The 22,817-nt window shown below is 25.9% G+C and overlaps 1 protein-coding gene across 1 annotated transcript; it reads right to left on the bottom strand.

The window, feature by feature from the left end:
- Window positions 1–5,264: 5,264 nt before the first annotated feature.
- GID1b-1 (gibberellin receptor GID1b-1) lies at window positions 5,265–7,020 on the bottom strand. Its single transcript, NM_001247838.2, has 2 exons — window positions 6,879–7,020; window positions 5,265–6,626 (listed from the first exon to the last, which is right to left on the bottom strand). The coding sequence occupies exons 1-2, from the start codon at window positions 6,915–6,917 to the stop codon at window positions 5,628–5,630; spliced, it is 1,038 nt and encodes a 345-aa protein (NP_001234767.2). The 5' UTR covers window positions 6,918–7,020; the 3' UTR covers window positions 5,265–5,627.
- Window positions 7,021–22,817: the final 15,797 nt, after the last annotated feature.

Consider the following 22,817-nt stretch of genomic DNA (forward strand, 5'->3'; position numbering starts at 1 on the left):
TCTCTCAGTCTCGTTCACCTCTCTCCTTCCTATAACATATAGCTATGAATTGTAATTATCAAACTATAATTATAAAAAGTATTTAAGTTATGTTTGAGTAGTTATACGTGAAAGTTTCTCTATAAAGAAGTAAGCATATGAAGAATTAAGTCAATGAAAATATAATATTTATTATGTTTATAGATACAAAAAGATAATTTAATTAATTTAGTATATATATTTTTTATCAAATGATTCAAATGAATCAACTGTGGCTAGCTTCATTCTTATTTGTCATGTCTTATACATATTATTATACATATAGACACAAAAACAAAAATAAAGAAATACACACACATTTAATTATTGTTTTTTTAATCAAATGATTCATTCTTATTTGTCATGTTTGGTACCCTCCGTCCGGATTGTTTGTCATGATAAGCCTTTTGAAAGTCAATTTGATTAATATTTTAAGTTAAATTAAATCATATTAATTTGATATTTAAAAAAAAAATTAGATATTCTAATACTATATGAAAAGTACTATAAATTACAACTTTTTACATATTAATATGATAAAAAATACATCATAAAACGTAGGTCAAAATTTTTATAATTTAACTCTAAAAATAGAAACTATGATAAATAATATCGAACAAATGGAGTATTATACATATAGACATAAAAACAAAAACAAAGAAATACACACATTTAATTAATATCTCTCTTTTTTTTGGGGGGGTGGGGTGGGGGTAGAGATGGGGTTCATTCCATCAATCATTTATTTTCATTTATATAACTTAGCAACAAACTTTCTTGTTTCATTAACATTAATGGTAAATTTGGGTTCCATAACACATGCTTTTACCTAATTCTTCATAATGACAGATGGTATTGTTAGGTTACTAAATTGGGATTAGGATAATTTTATAGTCCATTTGAATAAGTTCTTTAAGGGGTTAAAATTAGGGGTGCATATTGAAAAATTAAACTAAATCGAATTAATTTAGCTTCGATTAATTTATTTTTAGGTTTAGTAATATGTTTTTTTTTAATTTGGTTCTTCTATTAGTGTTTGGTGTAAAGGTGTCGAAACATCGGTATATCAAAAAATTAAAATTTATAATCGCCATTTCCTTGACCAACAAACAAAATTAACTAGCAGTTAAATCATTCATGAACAAATCAAAGTAGCAACAAATTTACAATTCAGATAGTTAACTTTAAATATCAATTCGCAAAAAAAAGCAAAACGTATTTGTGCTCATGTAAGCCATGTAAAGGAACTCGTTTTTGTCCTAATTTTTTTTATCAATAAATATTTTTGACAAAGACAAATATAATCTTTTAAACACAATAAATAATTCACGGCAATATATATCATCGTGTTAAGTATTTTATACTTAAATTTATTCTCATTTTATTCTTCATTCACACCAAAAAATTATTTTATAAACACTAAACCAAACTAAATCGAAGGTCAAATCAAATCAAATTGATTTGACTCATTCAAAATGGTAAATCAATAAATCTAACCAAAATTTGATAAAATCAAACTCAATAACTAAATACACAACCCTCATTAAAACTGCCTTTCTTTTTATTTAAAAATTACGCCCTTCGTTCAATTTTACTCGTTATTTTTTAACTTAACACAAATATTAAAAAATATTATTGATATAAGTATTTTTCTACATTATCCTTTCTAATTAATGTTTTGTATTGAGTCTTTATAAATGATACTATATGGAATAATATTTAATACTAGGAGTAAAATATAAAAAAAAAAACTCATATATCAAAAATGAAAAATAAAAAATAAAAATATATTTTAATAAGTAAAATTGACGGGAGAAAATATTTATTTTAAAATAGATAGAATTCTTTAAAGAGTTTGAGAGCCAAAGGGGTGTGAAAGTACATACAGCCGCATATGACCGACCAGAATAGATAAATTCGAAATAACAAATTAAAATCAAATAAATAAATAGAGAGAGAAAAATGTTAACAACAAAAATATTATTTTTTTAATGACAAATTGATATTAATTTATTTATAATGATAATAATTTGATGACAACGACTACATGTTGTCTCCCTAAACCACGTTTTATTCAACAAGTCTTTTTAGTATACAGCTGTTAATAACCCCTTTATAAAACGACAAAATTCATAATAAAACATTTTTTAGTACATATAATAATAAGTACCCCCAACTAGTGGTCCTTTTAGCTATAAGCCAAGAAATATTATTAAAAAATTTGAATTTGTAATTTCAATTATTTTTATAGACAATGTCATTTAATCATCAATTTTTTTTGTTGTCAAATCAAAATTGGTGTTGCACGGTTTTGAAGTAGGATCAGTGTGCCGACGTTAAAACAGCGACGAATTTAGAAATTTTAAATTAGGTATAGAAAATGACTTATAATCATCTAAATAAATAATTTGATTTTCAATTATAGTATAAATATTTCTAAAAAAAATTATATCAATTTTTTTAAAAATCAGTATAAATTATTATTTTTATAAAAACACCTACACACTCGATCTTCCAACAATACATCTTTAAATTCTCTCAATTTCCAAAACTTCTTTCGACTTTTTACCAAGAAAAGAACTTCATGCTTTAACAAGAATTTGAAAATACTAATTATGTCATGTGATAGATCGATGTATATATTTAAATTTAATAAATCAAATAAAAAAATACTTTCAAAATTATCAATAATTTAAGAACGAAACTGATAATTTACGTTATCTCTACTTGTAAGCAACCACTAGAATAGGAAAGTTGAAAGGTAAATGTAACAAATAAGCCAATTATTACTCCTACAAGTCTTTTTTGATTTCACGTTTTAAAGGCTTATTTTCTTCTTTAAAGCAATAATTTTCCAAATTATGTGAACTATTGTCAAGGGTTACATCAATAATGCTTTAGATATTTTGTTGAGGTTATTAGTATTACAAGAGCTTACATAATCTCATTCTAAGTATAATTTTAAAAAGTTTACATATTTTATGATAATATTTTGAAAATTGTATGCATGATTTAGAAATTTCTTAACAGTAAATTTTTTTCAATTATAGAAATTTTAAAATGGCTCTTTATGAATTTTATCCAATGAACTAACTAGTATTATTCTTTTGTCTCAATTTATTGACATATTTTCATTTTTTGGTTCATTCCAGAAAAATGTAACATTTCTATAATTAAATTAGCGTGACTTTGAAAAAATTATTTTTATCTTCATAAAATAAACTACAACCTAACAAATAGTTAAAGATTGTCTAAACCATAAATTTCAAAAAAAAAAAATTCTTAAATTTCGCATTAAGTTAAGCGTTTACATAAATCAAAATGGCTCTCTACGTCCACTTTTACTCGTCCATTATATTAAAAAGAAATTACTTTTACTTGTCACTTTATTCATGTTTTATCTCTACATTAATTATTTATTTTTTAAATTATTCTTACAAAACCTAAAAATTATAAATTAATTAATATAAATATAATTGACATGCAAAGTCGAGAGTCAACAAAAAAAAATAAGAAAAGATATTATGTATTGCGAAGGTGTGAAACTGTTTTATCCTTATTCAGAAATTTCGAATTGAAAGTGCTACCTCCGAATATATTCACCAAAGTCTTTCTTGAATACAGAGCCAGGCCTCCTCAACCCAAGGAAAAAAAATGTATATAGTTGTATGAAGTCAAATATAACACATTTAATTTGTATACATATACAGAAAATTCAGTACTCAGTTTTATTTTATTTTATAATAATATATATCATGGTCCCCCTATTTGTATTGGTACAAACAAGTGCTAAATCCAAAATTCCCAACCAATGGTTGATAAGATAAGCTCTCTACCCTTCTTCAAGTCTCTCTAATATAATACAAGAAAATAATAAATTTAAAAACATATATATATATATATATATTGTATATCCAAAAATATCCCAAATAAAAATTCCCAAAAGACCCATATAGAAGAAGAAATAGGTGACAAAAAAATGCATAAAAATCAACTTCAAGAAAAGAGGGATAGAAAACATTGAATCAATGTCCAATCATGGAACTATGTATATAATGTACCCTTCATTTCACTTTGGATGGACAGGGTTTTGTTTTGGCTTTGTCTTTGGCCTTTTGGTTCAAAGGGGGGAATTCCTTTAGGGTCCACACAAACCCCACACTTTCTATGTACTACAAAATTGCAACTATACCTACTTCATCACCTCCAATTTTAGCATATGACTTTTAGCAAACCGACCTATTTACAATAGTTTAGGGTACGGTTCCACAGAATTCAGTAATTTGAATTTATTTATTTAAATGGTTGATATATTATATTGTGTTTTATGATATCATACTATATTGTTTTAATGAATATATTGTTTGGAGAGGATGTATCGTTCTCTGTCGTTACATAATATCAACATATCTGTAATTTGAATGATAAATCAAGAAGAAAAAGTAAAGTACAAGGTAGAGCTACTTTGAAAAGATAGGAAAAAAGATAAAAGTATGATTATCAAATAATAAATAAAGATAAAACAAGAAGAACATATTAAGGTAACGGCGCGATCACAGCGAACGAACTGCTCATTATATAAAATGAGTCTTGTCATTGTTATATCTAATGATGACTTTAAGCAATACGAAACAAAAGAATTTAAATAACAATCAAAATAAATCTTATATTTAAACTAATAATATAATACAATACAATAGCTAACAACCATCCAAAACAAAGTGTAAGTCTCATGTCTTGAATGTGAATTCCCTGAAGTTGCAAGATAACCAACTCATTTACATTAAAGTAATGACATACATAGGAAGCTTCCCCTAACCACACCTCTTTTGTATTTAAATACAAATGTATTGACTGGGTATTATAAGTTTTCATATATTTTTACATAAAATAATAAAGATTCTGATGCAAAGATAAACACCAAAATAGCCAAGTGCTACATTAGTTAATGTAACATGAGACTTAACAACATAAACTTTAACTTATTATAACATAATTACTTGCTAGCTTTTTCACATCTTGTTTGTCATTTTGCTACTATTCTTTCTCCTTTATTTTTATACCTAAGTTTGAACCGATCGAAAACTACATTCACAAAGTAGTAGTACGACTGTATACACATCGTCCTTCCCAGATCCCACGAACATGGGATTAGAGAGTTTGTTGTTGTAGAAGTACTTGTACACTTCTTTAAATCCCAAAGGAACTCAACACTTGTGAATATAAGCACAAATAGTTTTCAATGATTAGGACAAAATTAACAAACAAAAACTTGTATATATTTTCTAAAATCACAACTATAACATACAAAGTAAGATCACAACATCATGAATTTTGCAATCCATGTTTAGTAACAACTGAGACACCACCAGAAAATGACTCTTGTACTAATTCAACAAGTTACATTTCTCAGGCCAAGACTCGGTCAGCTAACGCCTTTCTTAATCGTCTTCAAATGACAACCACCATCAAGGTGAACACTCTTATCAACAATGTACTTACTTATGTTGATGACAAGTAACAGTGAGAAGCAATGCTTACACAAATCATACAGTAACTAATACACACCATTTATATTCACTAGAGTCAAGCTTGTGTTATATATTAGTCTAGGAATGGTTAGGATGTATGAAACTTGTTATCTCCTCCATTAAGCATCGAAAATGATCGTTATTAGGCAAGAAATAGAAACCTATGGTTGCTTGCTTTAGATACAACAGATTCACCTCATGCCCTGATTTCTTTAACCCTTCAACGTAATTGAGTTGCCAATCTTGAACAAGATCTAACCCTGCTACAACAACTAAACTCTTTGGAAATTTAAGTCCTTGGAGTGTTTTACCTCTGGGGCCAAATATATTACAAGCTGGATGATCTCTATCTTCACCTACTGGCAAATAAGCTCTCCAATACCAATCCCTATCTTGAACTGTCACAAAGTATTTACCATCCAATCTACTCTCTGACTCAGTTCGATTTTGTCCACCAAACATGGGATGCAAAAGAATATTTCCTAAAACCTCGACGCCTGATTCAGCAGCCTGAACAGCAACATGATGAGCTATGTTACCACCAGAACTATCACCACTCATGTACACATGAACTTTCAAATCCTCTCCACTTTGAAGCCATGCTCTAGATTTTACCCATTGAAGAGCAGCCCATCCATCATCATAAGCACAAGGATATCGATTCTCAGGAGATCTTCGATAATTCACAGATACAACAACAGCCTTACATATACTAACAAGACGACGACAGAATGTGTCGTAAATAGCACTGTTAGCTGATGAATGAGTAAAGCTTCCACCGTGGAAGAAGATAATGACAGGGACAATCTCACTAGTACTGAGAGGTGTATCAAGATCAATTTTACCCCAATCACACTCATTTTTCGGGGCAGGTTTGTAAACACGGTTAAGTAAGCTGGTACACCGATCAACAACATCAAATGAATAAACACCATCAACTGGAATCGAGTTAGCACCAACTTTTCTTTCTAAAAACTCAGCTAAATCACGGTTAAATGTTCCATCAGATCGTCGTAGCATGTTGTAAGCTAACTTGAAATTCGATATAAGTATCCATGTATTAAGTGGAACCACCCTCTGCATATTTTACAAAAAAATGGATCAATCTACAAATAGAGCACAAACAAAAAACATGTATGTATAGCCACAAAGAGAAAGTAAACCAATCGCTGAAAAGAAAAAAGGAATCAAAAACCCCAAAAAGAGCAAAAGGTGATTTTGTAAAATTTGTACAGACAACCCAAAGAAACATCCATTCTTCAAACTGAAAACACAAAAGGGTCAAACCCCAAAATTACAGAAAATTAAAACAGAACAAAAGGGGGTTACCTTAGATTCATTAGTGTTGATCTCTTTAGTGTCCACCATGACTTAAAAGTGATTAAAGATTGAAACTTTGGAGTAGAAATTTAAAAGGGTGTAGTGATCTTGAAGAATACAAGGTTCATAATGAGTGGTCCAAAGATGGAAATTTTTTTTTTTTTTTTTTGATTCCTTAACAAAAACAACAAGGAGAGACACAATCACAGTGTCCCAAAGAAAAGAACAGAAACAGAGCAGAAATGTGGAGAAGGGGAAAGAGAAAGAGAAAGACTATTTATCCCCAAAATTAGAAGTTTAAAGCGTGGAGAATTCACACACACACACGCAGAAGCAGAGAGTGAAATAGGTGAAGACAGAGAAAGGAGGGGAAATAAAAAGACAAGAATAGTGAATGAGAGAGAAAACAGAGTCATTAACAATTCATGGTAGAGCTGTTGGTTAACTGTTAATGCTGTTTTTGCCCCCCAAAAAAGAGTACTAACAAACAAATTAGAGAAGATGATAAAAGTAGTTTATTTTTAATTAAAAGTCTCGAGTACGAGTTTTTGAGTATAAACTTGTCTTTTTAAAAACATTTATTTAATTAATCTCCAATATAAATATAAAAAATAAATTAAAAAAAATTACCAAAAGATTCAAAAGTTTATAAACTCAGTTGAAATATCGCATAAGTCAAATATAGAGATATGATTAATTTAAATTTTTTGTCACATATTCAACATTAAAGTATTTTTAGTTATAGATCAAGGACTCGAATTTAAATTTTGAGTTTTTTTAATTATAAATAAATAAAAAAAAATCATTTCATCACGATTTCTGATAGTATTAAAACATCTATCGTGTTCCGAAAAATGAAAAACAAAAATGAAAGAATTTGGTGTACAACAAGAGTTGCACCTTCAAATTGTTTGTTTGAAAAATTCACTAATTATAGGTTCATTTCTCAATTGGGCAGTAGAATTGTTATGCTACATATAATTAAAGTTTCTTTTTTAATAAACATTGAAAAATTACTTTAAATTATTATTTTTTATCGAAGAGAAGCAAAAGAAAAACTTTAATGACATTTTTTCACACAATGAAAATAATGCATAAATATCAAATTTATAAGAAAGTTAATTACCTAGAATTTTTTATTTAAAAAAGAAGATAAAGAATTAATTTTTTAATATAATTTTAAATGGTTTACATGATTAATTAATTACTAGTACATAAAAGTATTCAAGTATATTAAAAGTACATAGAGTATAATATATGAAAGTATTTGCTAGTATTATATTTGTTTTTTCAAAATAATGTCACTATCTTATAAAATGAAAATAGAAAGAAAGAATATAGTAAATGTTGTTTTTATTGTTTTATGATAATATGACAAAGAAAGGTGTGAAAGAAAAAATAAAAAGAAAGCGTGCAGTCAAACGCAAACAAACGGCGTTGCTCCACACAAACGACAAACTAGACGGCTAAATAATAATAGCACCCATTATTATTATTAAGTACTACTTATTTTTCTATCATAAATAAATAAACAATAAATCATCTCTACTTTCTACTACTATCCATATATTTTTATTTTTTTTCTATTTATATTAAAGTTTAATTAATTTAATTTCTATCGTATTTAGAGAGATAATATTTTTCTATTAAGTCTTTTCATATTTAACACTTAAATTCAAAATATTTTTAAAAAAATCATTTCTTTTGATAGTGTACACGTGTTTAGAGAAAAGTACATAAAATCAGCGGCGGATTCAGAATTTTTAATAATGGGGTTCAAAATTCGTAGAGATACACACGGAATAGTCGAACGGGGTTTGACATCTACAATATATAATAAAATATTATTTTGACCATATATAAATAATATAATTTCCGTCAAAGGGGTTCGAATGAACCCACTTGTACCAAGGTGGTTCCGCCCCTGCATAAAACACTTTTAAACTAGCTAGATATAAAGTATTAATTTCATTTTCGAACTATTGATACTTTTAAAAACACCTTTCTACTTGACTAGCTAAATTTATATTTACATTCATCTGTTTACATGACACAATGAGTGATTTAAAACTCCTCCTTTAGAAGCATGAAACTTTAGAAATGTTGAAAACTATAAATATGACGAAAATTTATGAAGTATTTCACTTATATTACAATTCCAAACTGAAACTAATAAATTCACAAAAGAATTTAAAGATATTTTCAATATTTTTATATGTCTATTTATTGCGGCTTAACACACTTTGTATTTTTATACTTCAAAGTTGGGTTATATTTTTTGTTCAAATTAATGAGAAGTTAATTAGAAACTTGACTTTAATTAGAGAGCTAAAAGTCTGGTACAGTACACAAAAGCACTCCAATTAGTTCCCACGCCACAACTTTCCAAAGGGTTAATACACATCCACGCCGACTACCCTAATCATCACTTAACGCCCCCCCCCCCCCCCCCTCCTTTCTTTTAGACTTGAGCCTATTTTATATTTTCAAGTGGTCCGATCTAGGGATGACGATGGGGTAGAGCATATATGAAAAAAATATATATTTAAGACTATACAGGATGTGACGTGTTTAAGGTTATGTAGAGTGAAAGAAAATGAAAGAGTTAAAGTAACTATCTAAATGAAATTTCAGTGAGTTGATTCGATAAAAATAAAGTAAAAAATTTATTTTGTAATAAATTTTTTTTAAATTGATTTACAATGAAAAGGCATTTATTTTAATGGCGATAAGTAAGTTGAAATATAAATACTAATGAATAAAGCGTATTGATATAAAATAGTAACTCCACATTATTAATTATGTGATTGCTTACCATCTTTATATTATAATAATAAGTATATACGAACTAAATGCGGTACTATACGTAAATTGGAAACACTATCAAATAAATAAGTCAATAGTATCCAAATCAATTCATGTATTATTTGTTTTTAATAACTCCACACAAGGATTTCTTAATTTTTTAAGTTGTTTATAGTTACGTAAATAAGAAAAAATAATACTCCACCTATATAAATTCTAGCATAAGTTTATTTTGTATAAAGTAAAATAATTGATATAAGAATAATTTTCAATACATGGTTTTCGTACAATAAACACAATAAATATTTTGTATAAAGTACAATTAATATAAGAATAATTTTCAATAACAAAATTTAAAATATAAAAGAATAAATACACTATAAAATTAAAGAAAATTCAATATCTACCGTAAATTTCACTATTCGAACGATTTGCTAACTCCTCCCTACTCGACTCCGTTATGCTTTAAATAGTTCGTACATCATAAATATTTCTAGCGGCACCTAAATATATTTATGAACTCATTTATTGATTTTCTTTTTTTTGTTAAATTCATCATTTGGAATTATTGAACTTTAAGTAAATAACAATATACTAAAGGGAGAAAAAGAAGTGAAAAAATTAATTTTCTTCACCGACGTATATTATTAAATCACGTTGATGTCAGCATAAAGATCACGTAAAATTACTTTTATTATTTTACTTTATTTATGTTCCCATTACTCCCGCCTTTCCTGTTGCTTTTACTTTCGAAAGTTATTACTTCCGTCTTATTTTATATGTTATTTTATGAATTTTAAAAATTTAATAATTTTTTTATATTTTTATAAATATTTTAAGTTATTAATTTTTATGATTTGTAATAAATTTTACATAATTTATAAATATATAAATTTTATTTTATAAAAATTAAAAATTTCATTCAAACTGTTTGACTGTCAAAACTTAAAAGGCCTCATACAAATTGGGACAGAGAAAATATTATTTATAGTAAATTTAAATATATTTTAAATTATTATTATCTATTGTGATATTTTATATTTTTCATATATTTTCAAGCTTATAAATTTTATTTTAAATAAAATAATTTTTTTATAACTGAATTCACATCAAACATCAATCAATTTGACCATCGTACTTTAAGTCAAATCAAATAAATTAACACAAGAGAGAGAGCGTGTATGAAATTAAGGTAATTAAATAGAAAATAAATTTTTATCAAACTAACGCAACTCGTAATAGCTCATGAGAAAAAAAATTATCGAAATATAATATAAACCACACACCATCTTATTCCATCAAAAGTCCTCAACTAGTGCAAAACATGTACTTATAAATTATAATCTTATTTAATTAGTATTAGTTGTCAAGATGTCATCTGATATTAGAGTATTAATTACCACAAGATCATGTATAACCGCACTAAATACCCTATAGTCCTTAGAAATAATTTTAGCTTTTAAAATAATATTATACTCTTCTTAGAATTTATAACCACATTAATATTTATATATAATTTATAATCATTTATTTTAAAAATAAAACCTATTTTTATCTTTACCTTTAGCAAAATAATTTAAAATAAATGGGATGAAAAAAAATGTATTTTTTTTCTTAACTATAAATATCAATATTTATACCAGTATAATCTTATAAAATAAAACGATAAAGGAGTCAGTATAGTGAACCAAACTTCTTTTTCATCAGAAATTTTTAATATGTTCGATAGAAAAAAACGTTCTCTGAAAAATAATATATATATATATAAAAAAAAAAAGCAAATACAAACATTAGCTCCACGACGAAACACACTGTAAAAGGCTCTACTTTAATTTTCCATGCGTGCGGTCCACGCCAAGCCACGTGCCTACTAAATTTAATTGTTAATGTTAAATTTGTTGACTAATCTACCCTTACTTTCTATTAAGAACTACAAATATACCATATGATAGTGACACGTGTTCGTGCTAAACCGCGTGATGGCATGTATTTTGTCGTTTTATGGTGGGGGCTTCCAATTTTGTCCTTCTTCCTTAGGTTCACTTTAATTATTTTGTTTTGACGTGCTATCAAGTTTATCGAAAATTTAAAGTGAATTATTATTTTATTTTTAAATTATTAATAATGTTAAAAATAGAATTATATTTAAATAAACATAACATAAATACATTTTTTATTTTTATCACGTAAATGAACTATACCTTTAAATTTTTATGAAGTTTATGATTGAAGTCTAAGACTAAGTCTATCTCTCTCGATTTTTATTATTAGTCACACATTTTTATAAAAATTTGAAATCATTTGCCATATTTTTGATAATTCGGAAGTATTAAATTATGATATATATAAATTTTATAATTTTAAACATGTTTTAGAAAATTAAAATCAAAGAATTTAAAAAAAGATACATATTTATTGAAAAATAATATTTGGACAAATAAATTGAAACCTACCTTAGATCACCTCAATCATATATCTTAGGGGAAATTGTTTGATATATATTTCGCGATATATCTCTCGTTATAAAAGTAGATTATATATATTTCTATTTTTATATACAAATAACTTATATTCTTTTTCTTTTAACAAAAGTAAAAAAAATAATTTAATTTTTAAAATTATTTTTTGAAGAAAATATAATTCATATGAGATATAATTAATCCTTCTCACACATTATTTTAACTTTTCTTTTTTCAATAAGTAATTCAAATTTATTTATTTTTCACTATTTTCCTTGTAAAATTTATTACAAATACCCTCTTTTTACTACATACAAAAAGTACACGCAATGTAATCCAAAAAAAATAGTTTTAATTTTTTCTTTACACTAAAGAATGAAATAAAAGAATAAAAAACACAAATAATGATAAACAAAAAAGTAAATTTAAAATTAATTTTTGCTTCTTTAAAATGAAGAAGGTATATAAGCTCAATTTATACGATAATAATATATAAATTAGGGGTGTGCATCGGTCGGTTCGGTCGATTTTACATATAATCGGTTTGGTTAATTAGTTTTCGATTTTAAAATAAGCTAACCCAAACTTGCAAAAGCTATCGCCTACAATTACGAACTAGAATTAAAACTAAAATAAAATATTTCAATGAGACAATCTTGAACAGTTGCTTGATCCACCAGATAATCAACAAAGTTCTCACCAATTTCCTAACAAAAAAATCACATAGCCTGAAAAGCTAATATTGAATCTATTTATATATTAAATTATGTATATTTAATATTGAGGAAAGGGTAAAGTAGTAAATAACTATCGTCTTATTGGGTTATCGGTTTACCCAATAACCTAACAGGAAAAATCGAAACCGACCTAATAATTAAATAATTATTTTTTCTAAACCTATTAAAAACCCAATAACCCAATAACAATAACCTAATAATATTTTATCAATTCAATTTATTGATCAGTTCGTTTTCTCCACACGCCTAATATAAATAAGTCACTTTTATAATAACTAGAGAATCATTTTCTCCTTCTATCTTATATTTTACACGTTTCTATCACTACTATACTAGGTGGGTGGGTCTAGTAAGGTTAGAGAAGGACTAGATAGCCACGTGTTTGGGTTTGTGATGATTCATTAGATTTTTCATGGTATACTATATGCTAAAAACAAACTATAGGATGATGAATCAAATAGGACCATTCATTAATTAAGGGAGTTTGACTAATGGTTAGATAGTTATAAAATTTAATTATTTTATTTTTATCTTTCTATAAATAATTCATAGATTTTCTCTTAACGCCTAAGTCATGTTCTTTCAAAAAATATTTTTGACTAAATTTATATGAATTATTGAGTCTAAAAATAATGATATATTAGTGTATGTAGTATTAATGAATCTTTATAATATTCTTTTAATTATGAATGACACAATTTGTAGCTTTATAAATATTTTTTGATTTACTTAAGATCGTAAATCTTCATTTTTGTAACAAAAACATAGTATAAAATGTAACAATTTGACTTTAAACATAATCATACTTTGTCACATAAAATTCAAATAGAAAAAAGGAGTTTCTTTTTAATTATAAAAAATAAATCAATTTTATTTTAAAAAAAATAAAAGATGAAAAAACAAAGCTCATCAATTATGGGGAAATTCATATTAAATTATAATTTTTTTTCCACGACGAAGAAATTCTTTATATTAAATCCAAGAACCATTTAATAGCAATTTAATGAATTTATCTTCTATTGTTATGTAAAGGCAAACGAAAAAATTACTTTATAAAATATTTTATAGAAGAAAATTCAGGTTGGGGACAAACTATTGAGAATAATTATAAATTAATATAATTGCATGTTTCTTGTTGGAACGACATCTTGTTTTATTTTATTCTCTTACGATTCTTTTTTAATATTTTATCTATATTTTAATTTTTGTAAGTGTTTGATTTTGAAAAAAGCTGTTTTTGGTTTGCCATAAAAAAAATATATCATTTTTTTTTTCCTGCAAAATCTGATTCTGGGAACAAAATATATTCGAACAAAAGAATAATAATTAAGCTACTGTTTTTTTTTAAAAAAAAACAGTATTTTGTTTTGTTAAAAATATATTTATATTTTTTAAAAAAATCTTTTATATCCAAGATTCGAATTGTAGCAATGATTAATGAAGTTCTTTTCGCTATTTACTAAGTTGGTATATTGAATCGTTTCAATTAACAATAAAAAGTAATCATATATAATTTGAAAAAGAGAATTTGAATTTTGAAAAATATGTTTGAGAATTTGTTTTTTTTTGGTCAGTGTTGTCTTGAGGAATATTTTATGTTTTCACCATGGGAATTAGTTTTCTTTTAAATGAAATTTATGTTCATGAGACATTATTTCAATTTTCAAATATCCTTTTTAATTTCAACATTTGATAATTTTCTTTTCCAAACTTCAACCAAATTATGTTCAAAAATCAAATATGAATTCGTAGAACTAAATATACACATTTTAGTGTCTGCTTTCTACCACAATAACAATAATAATATATCTAATATAATTATATAATAAAGTTCGAAGGATATGATATATGTATAATTTATTTTTATTTTTATTGAGTAAATGAGACAATTTCTAAATAGATCATGACTAAAAAGAAGAAGATAGATAATCAAAGCCGAAAGGAAAGTAACAACATCAAAATATGAAGATATACAAAGTAGACAAAGCAACATGTAGTAGTGAAATTGGAGAATAAATATGTGACAATTGACATATATAATACTAAATAGGAAGAAGAGGAGATTGACTCTCCTACGTAAAAGCGTGACAACATTCGATTATCTACTATTTTTTTACGTTAATTCTTAACCTTCATGCTTAATTATTTAGGGTCATATCTTCAAACGTATGAAGATGTGTGAGGTCTTGTGTAATTACCCCCTTACAATTCTATTTTGGCCTAATTCTACCTCCTTTAAATATTTCTATTGTCAGCCTTTGACACCTCTTAACTGGTACAGATGCAGATCTCATCTTTATATGTCTGAATCATTTCAATTTCGCTTTGTTTATTTTGTCAGACAAAAAGTTCACGCTTATCTTGTTTTGTATAACTTTTTTCTTATTCTTATCTCCAGTGATATGGCTACACATTCTTATGAGCATTCTCATTTTCGCGACTTTCATTTTCGAATATTACATTCTAACTGGCCATCACTTTGCCACATGCAACGATGTGAGTCTAATAACTAAAATTTATAGAGCTTTTTTAAGTCTTTGGTGTATCACATAATACCCTAGAGGTGAGCCTCAATTTCACCCCTTCCCCTTCCTCCCCCACCCATACGACCTGCGGCATTATCGTTAATTATCTCATTTTCTTCTTGAAAATGACTTAAGTAAGAAATTTTTATTTTTATCTCTTCCATGTGTTATATCACTAAACTTTCATTCAAAATACTCTATTTTAGTCTTGCTTAATCTGAGATCTTTAGATTTTAGTACTAGCATCCAAACTTTTAACCTATCGTTAACTCCATTGAATCTACTTTCTTTAATAAAATTTTGAATTATGTTACTAACGTTCCTAAAATAGGGTGGGCGGATGAATACCGATCGTCTTTTCAGATTAGCAAATTACAAAACTGACATCTTTCTAAATATGACGTACATATAACATCTTAAACGAATACTGAAAGATAAAATTATACAAATTTAAATTCAAATTAAATAATACGTATTATGAATTTAAAGCGTAACGAAGACATAAGTTATTATGTACTACTAGAAATTTCAGAAATCCAATCTAAATATTAAATTGGTAATGGGTATTGGTTTACAGCATATACTTTGACAAAAAACAGTACTGCACAAAAGGATAATAAAGAAAATGACAAATAAATAGAGAATTAGATATTACTGTTTTATTTTATTTTTTGGCTCATTCTTTGTCGTTAGTGAAGGTTTGGCTAACCATGTGCCACACACATACCCAAATGCCCATATATTAATTTTTATTATTCAAAAATAGAAATAAAAGAAACCAACCCCTTTTTTCTCCAATTTTGTTTGTCTTCTATACATTTTATACTATTTTTTTTTGCACATATTCCAACTTTTTAATACATTTTTTTAGAGAAAAAAAAAGGTTAGTACTTGAAATAATTGGTCCTACATATAATTTTGGCCTTTTGTGCGTTAGGTCAACAACTATGAATAGCGTTTGGCTTTTATTATGCAAAAAAATAAAAAATTGGGTCAAGTGGAAAAACAAGAAAAAGTCCTATTTTTGTTCTTTTATGACCCTACATTATTAAATTCATATATAGTTTGAAATAAATGATGGATTATTTAAGAGTACACAGAAGAAACTCATTTATTTTTGTAGTACTTGAATTTAGACTATACTTTTTTAATTTTGTTTTTTTATCTTTCTTAGAATTGCACAAAGTTCAAATAGAAAGAAGTTTCACTTGTGTATGTTCATATTTGAGGATTGACCTATTCAATTACATGATAATTATTTTCGATATATCATTAATTAAAAAATATTTACATAATTAAATATTTCACCTTGAAATTGTATGTTTAGGAAATATAAATATAATATAATAATGTTTACATAATTAACTATTTTCTCAAAAAATTTGGTTTTAAAACAATAATTCTTAAGATCCAAATTAAAAAAAACACTACCACTATATATACCAAAGGCTTATTTTTTAAAAAAAATATTGTTTAGTGTAACCCATGCTATACAGAGGTAGTTATCATTTTTATCAGATCGATATGTTATATAATACGTATTATAAATTATAAAATTTTAACTTTTACACATTATGTGGTATAATTTTATTTTACTTCAACTTATTTTAAATTCTTAACATATTACAACAATTAGTTTACATTATTGTCTTTTATAATCTCACTTATCATTAGCATTATTTATAATCATCTTTTCATCGACTAGATAATAAAAAAATCCCAATACACTATTCTTTTGGAAGATGTTTATTTTTCAAGGAGAGAAGTATTTAATATTAGTATCATTTTTAAACTATATTTAATTTTAAACACATATTTATTTAACTAACTGAATTTAAATATATTTTTGGTATTTCGAATATAAATGAAATATAATCCTAAATTCTCATCAAAATTTAGAGTGTTTTTAACACTTCTCTCGATTTTTCATTCAGAATCTTATGCTCCTACACAAGTTTGACATCACTCGTTATGTCATGTGACAGATTAGAGCTTTAATGAAGTTTAATTAATTTAATAAAGAAATATCTTTATGATAATTAATAGTTTAAATATCTTTAAAAGTGTTTTCGATATTTTTCTATTTTCGAAACCAAACAAGTGTCCCACTATCCCTTTTTGTTATTTTGTCGTTTTGGAAGTTGTTTCTTTCATTTTCCTAACTTTTGGTTTTTTCATAGCACCTTCTTATTCACTCTTACGTCTTCTTCACTCATATTTGATTATTTTGGTAATGTCCAATGGATTTTTCATTCTAGCAATTTGGGCTAAAAATTAAAGGACTAACAGGTCATATTTTTAACTTTATACTAAACTGAACTTGCTTCGTATTAATTGATATGATTAATTTTTCTTTTTTATAATAATCGCAAAACATATATTATGTTTAATATCATAATAAAACCTTAACTACAACGACATACTATTTATAGCTTAATTTACATTATTTTGTAAAAATATTTTTCATATTCTTATATAAAAAAAACTTCACATCAATTAAGACAAAAAATAATAATTTAATGATGCACGCTGAAGACAAACTCTTATTTGGACATATATAATTCCGTGATTTAGAAGCTTGATTTGAATTTTTGAGCTAACTTTGGTAGAGACACTTTTGTTGACATGTCGCATTTAACCTTTTCTTTTTTCCCTTTTCACTCGGGTTCGAAATTTCATATTAGAGTTTCGATTAAATTTAAACTAAGCACAATAAAATGATAAAGTTCATTCGAAGAAGACACTTATGATATAACATTTTTTATACGCAACACTCAACTCAAAACCTTTAATTAAAAATAAGTCGTACAAAAAATATAGAGGAAAAGATCAAAATAGTCCCTCTTCTTTGGGCGGGCTCATATTGATCCTTGAGTTTTCGTATAGAGCACTAATAGTTCCTCTTGTTTGCAATATTGATACATTTTTGATCGTTCTTCAAAATTTTACCTGTTTTTTTTTATTGATTTTATCCATAATCTATGTATGAGATGTTCAATAGTCATTTTATATATTTAGTAAAAATAACAACTCCATATCAAAGAATGTGAGAAGAAAAACACTTTGTTTGTTTAGTAGAAATCATATTGCAAGTAAAGCCGAGAGGTTCATCACGATAATTTCACGTGAAATAGTATAAATTTTTTTCTTTTCGTGCAAATTCCTATGTTAAAATGTTCTTAGTTTAGCTGTAGTAATATTTCTCGTGAACAGAAAAAAAGTGTTTTTCTTATCATTTCTCTTAGATAAAGTTATTATTTCTATTAAATATATTAAAAGACGATTGGACATTCCTTATATAAAAATTTGGATAAAATTAATATTAAAAAATAAGCAAAATTTTAGGAGAAGACCAAAAGTGCACCAATATTACAAATATAAAAGACTATTAGTGCCCCGTATAAAAATTTAAGAATAACTTTAAATCTCAACCAAAAAATAAGAGACTATTTTAAACCTTTCCTCGAAAAATATACTACAAGGAAAACTTTTCTTTTCTCTCTCTTCTTTTGTGTTCTCTTTAGATTTCCTTTTAAAAATTATTTTTCTTTACCCTCTTTTGGTAAAGCAAAGAAGCATCTTTTAAGAAGGTACTTTCTTAATTCTATATTATTCATCCATACTATTAAAGTATTTTTCGTTAATTATCTAGTCAAGTTATTAAACTAAAAATAACATTAATGATTTAATTTGTTTAAATTATTTCTTTTTAAATAAATAAATATTTTAATTTTTTTAAACACTTCAGCCATTATTAACTTTGATATTGATGGATCATGCACACAAATAGAATATTGAAAAAAAATTAAATTAGTAAAATAATAACTCTTATTTTGTGATTTCACTATAAACGTGTATAAGAAAAAGTGAATAAGCAAATATCTGTGTCTTGTACGAAAAAATATAATATTGTGGTAAGGAATTTTGGATGGATGAGATGTAATAATAAACTTAAAATATCGCTCGCGAAACTTATTTTTTCCTATCTTCATTTAGAAAAAAAAATCTTAATTTTAAAAAATTAGTTTTCTAAAGAGAGAATATTTTCTAAAACATAACTAAATATAAAAATATTAAAAAACATTCACTAAATATGAAATTTCAGAAAAATAAAAATATATTTTCATTAATTTCTGATCTCTCAAATAATTTAACTATAAGTATTTGTATTATTTTTATTAAAAATAAATGAAATTTTTTCAAAATAATTTGTAAATATTAAACAGGAATTTCTTTTTGGTAATTGGCATAAACTTTTCTAGCGGCAGCCTCCGTATTCTATGAATTTGTAAAAGTTAACGTAACAAAATATCAGCCTTATAGGATACTTTATTCTAATGGGAACTTATTGTTAGGATATACTATTAATCATGCGTTTTGATATAGTATTAATATTGAACAATTGTTTAGTTATTTATTCAATTCAATAAAGTGTTACATTAAATAGATCAATTGTCATATATGTGTCCTTAACTTATATAGTAGATGATTTGGTGTATAGAGTTTAAGCTTATACACAGAAGATTAAATCATCAGTTCTTATAAGTTAAAATTTATAGTTCACAATCATAGATGGAAATTTGGACAAAATCATCAGAAAGATTGTAGCACGAGATTAAATGTAATTTATCTTGATTATGAGAATGGCATAGTTCTAACTTCTCGTGCTAGTGCATTTGGTATGTATTGAACAGGACCAAGCAGAGATAGTTGTTTTAGACTGACTGATAAAAACATATTCTCTAAACTATTAAATGTACTTATATTCTTAATCTTGATATAACGATTATGATCTGTATATATTATTTATCATTTTGATTTATTAAAAGGTGAGATTCTGAGATGGGTCAATATGCCTGGTAAATTGGATGATAATAATATATATTGGTGAAATAATTAGTTAGTTGATGGAATCCATGTCTCAGTATAGAGATTGATGATACACCTTTTATGAGAAGCTTGTAAGTTTTCATGTGTAAACCCGGCCGGTAGATTTATGAATCTGGCACATGAAATAAGTTAAGTATAGCTCTAAAAGAATTTAATCATTGAATTAAATTCGTCAGTAATTTAATTTATTGATTAGTATCGGTATTCTTAACATGGGGAATCAAATAAGTGTTTAGTGGTGAATTTCGAAATAAATAGAGGAGTTCAATTACGAAATTTTAGTGGAATGATTTGTAATTTATTATGGTAAGAATAATTCAAATTAATTATTTAGAAATATTTCCATAATAGGAAGCCTCAGAAATAAATTCTGTGGTCCCTCCAGTGCCCAATTTAACTAGAACTCAGAATCCTATTTTCTAGTAGAAGATGGAAAAGTAGCGTTCTTTTTCTTTGGAGGAAAACGTGTGTTTTCAAGTTCTCCTAAAAGAAAAAGAATTGGTTTTTCCTCTCCTTTTTTGGACTAGGAAGACATCTCCTAAAAGGAAAAGAATTGGTTTTTCCTTTCCTCTTTGGACTAGGAAGACATCCCCTAAAAGAAAAAAATTGGTTTTTCCTCTCCTCTTTGGACTAGGAAGACATCTCTATAAATAGGGATTTTTCTAACCTAGATTTAATAAGAGTATTCTATACAATACTTGCCCACCCAAGTATTGAGAGAATTCAGTTGTTGATTGGGATCACTTTAGAAGACTAGAGTTGGATTACTTCAAGATATCTGCACACGCTTCAAGAGTTTCCTGAGTTAATTTTCAGCATACTTTGTATGTGATAACTATTTGTGATTGTTATTTATATTCATGTAAGATGTATGATTCTGGAATGCTTCCGCTGTGTATGCTATTATCCAACACTTATAATAGTAATTTTTCGTTCTAAAATAATTGTCATAATTTTTACTTGACATTTTATAATTTAACTAATTTCTAAATCTAAATTAGAAAATTTCATTTAAATAAAGTACAATAATTATATATTATAGTTCTCTTTATATCAATAATGATAAATATACAGAAAATTTAGAATTATTTTATTATACATAAACTGTCAAATTCCTTTAATGTGACAGAAAAAATCTAGTACAATGTTGAAGAAGGTTCAAATTTTGTTCTCAAATTAAAAAATTAAATCTTTTTTAAATTAAAATAAATAAATATTATATGATGAAAGACAGTGATAACAAATAAGTTCAAAGAACTTCCAAAATAAATGTAATCCAATACTAGATTCGTTGTACCTTGTCTTACATCAAGAAACAAATAGTCAAAAAGCCAAATTACCCAATTATTGTTTCAATTAATCTCATAATGTTAGTACAAATAATAATTAAGTGATTAATAAGTGGATTATATTCTTGGCTTTTGATTGAATGAATCTAACCTCCCTATAAGACAATTAACTAATTGATTAGTTTATTTTTTGACATTTAATAATTGTGTTTTAGAACAAAATTCTCTGTATGTGAACATTGAGAATCTCTCAATTGCCTTTTGTTTAAAGTAACATACAAAGTATAAAACAAATTATTCCATTCCATGCTTAATTAGGCAGTACTTAGTCATGGATTAGCAGATGGGATTGTTCTTTCCTTGATTAGAGATCTCAAATTCGAATTCTCCATATAAAAATATCCTTGTGTGTTTTCCTCCGAATGAGACAGTATGCGATAAAAATTCAAATATATAAAGAAGATCGAAAAACTTCAGTCCATTTTCTATGAGATAGAGAACTAGGTGCGAAATATATTATTTAATTTGAAAATTTTAGGTCAAAGTTTAGTACGTGGGTTCTCAAAATTTAATTAGTTCTAAGGTAAAGAGAATATATTACTCAGGAAAACATCATTTTTAATGACTGGTAAAGAATAATATATAATATTTTCGATAAGTGTATACAATTATTATTTTTAACTATTATTTGAGATATCATTTTAATATGTGATTATATAGTAAATTATTTGGGAATTAGTTGAGATAGTTTTTTGATGATTTCTACAATTTGTTCGAATAAAAAATAGATAGAATTATATTGATTTGAACGTGAAAAAAATAATCTTGATCATAAATTAGGAAAGAAGATTTCAACTATAAATTAAGAAAGCTAGTTTTCAGATGTAATTGAATGATTTTCCACTATTTTCTTAAGAAATCTATTGTTATGAATTATAAACAAAAATATTTTGTTATGTTTTGTAATTATGAATTTTATTTATAATATATAATTTCCCTACACACACACACATAGAATTGTGATGATTTGGGCTATCCTAGCCAAGCAGCCCATAGTGATGAGGCCTTTAAACTTGGGTTGGAAGTGCGTTAGGTAAATATTTGCTCTAAATAACATAATTGAAGAATATATTTGATCCTACGCATAGTTTTAATATGAAATTATAATTTATCCTTATTTAGTAATTACATTAATCTTTTAAAAAGTAACAAATCGGATATATTAATATATAGCTCGGATACA

Source organism: Solanum lycopersicum, chromosome 9 (assembly GCF_036512215.1).
Source record: "Solanum lycopersicum chromosome 9, SLM_r2.1".
Lineage (NCBI taxonomy): Eukaryota > Viridiplantae > Streptophyta > Magnoliopsida > Solanales > Solanaceae > Solanum > Solanum lycopersicum.

Bases quoted from the DNA above. Each gene is read 5' to 3' on its own strand.
- GID1b-1 (NM_001247838.2), bottom strand. From the start codon at position 6,917: ATGGTGGACACTAAAGAGATCAACACTAATGAATCTAAG. The intron at 6,627-6,878 runs GTAACCCCCTTT...TAAAATATGCAG, and splicing joins TCAACACTAATGAATCTAAG to AGGGTGGTTCCACTTAATAC.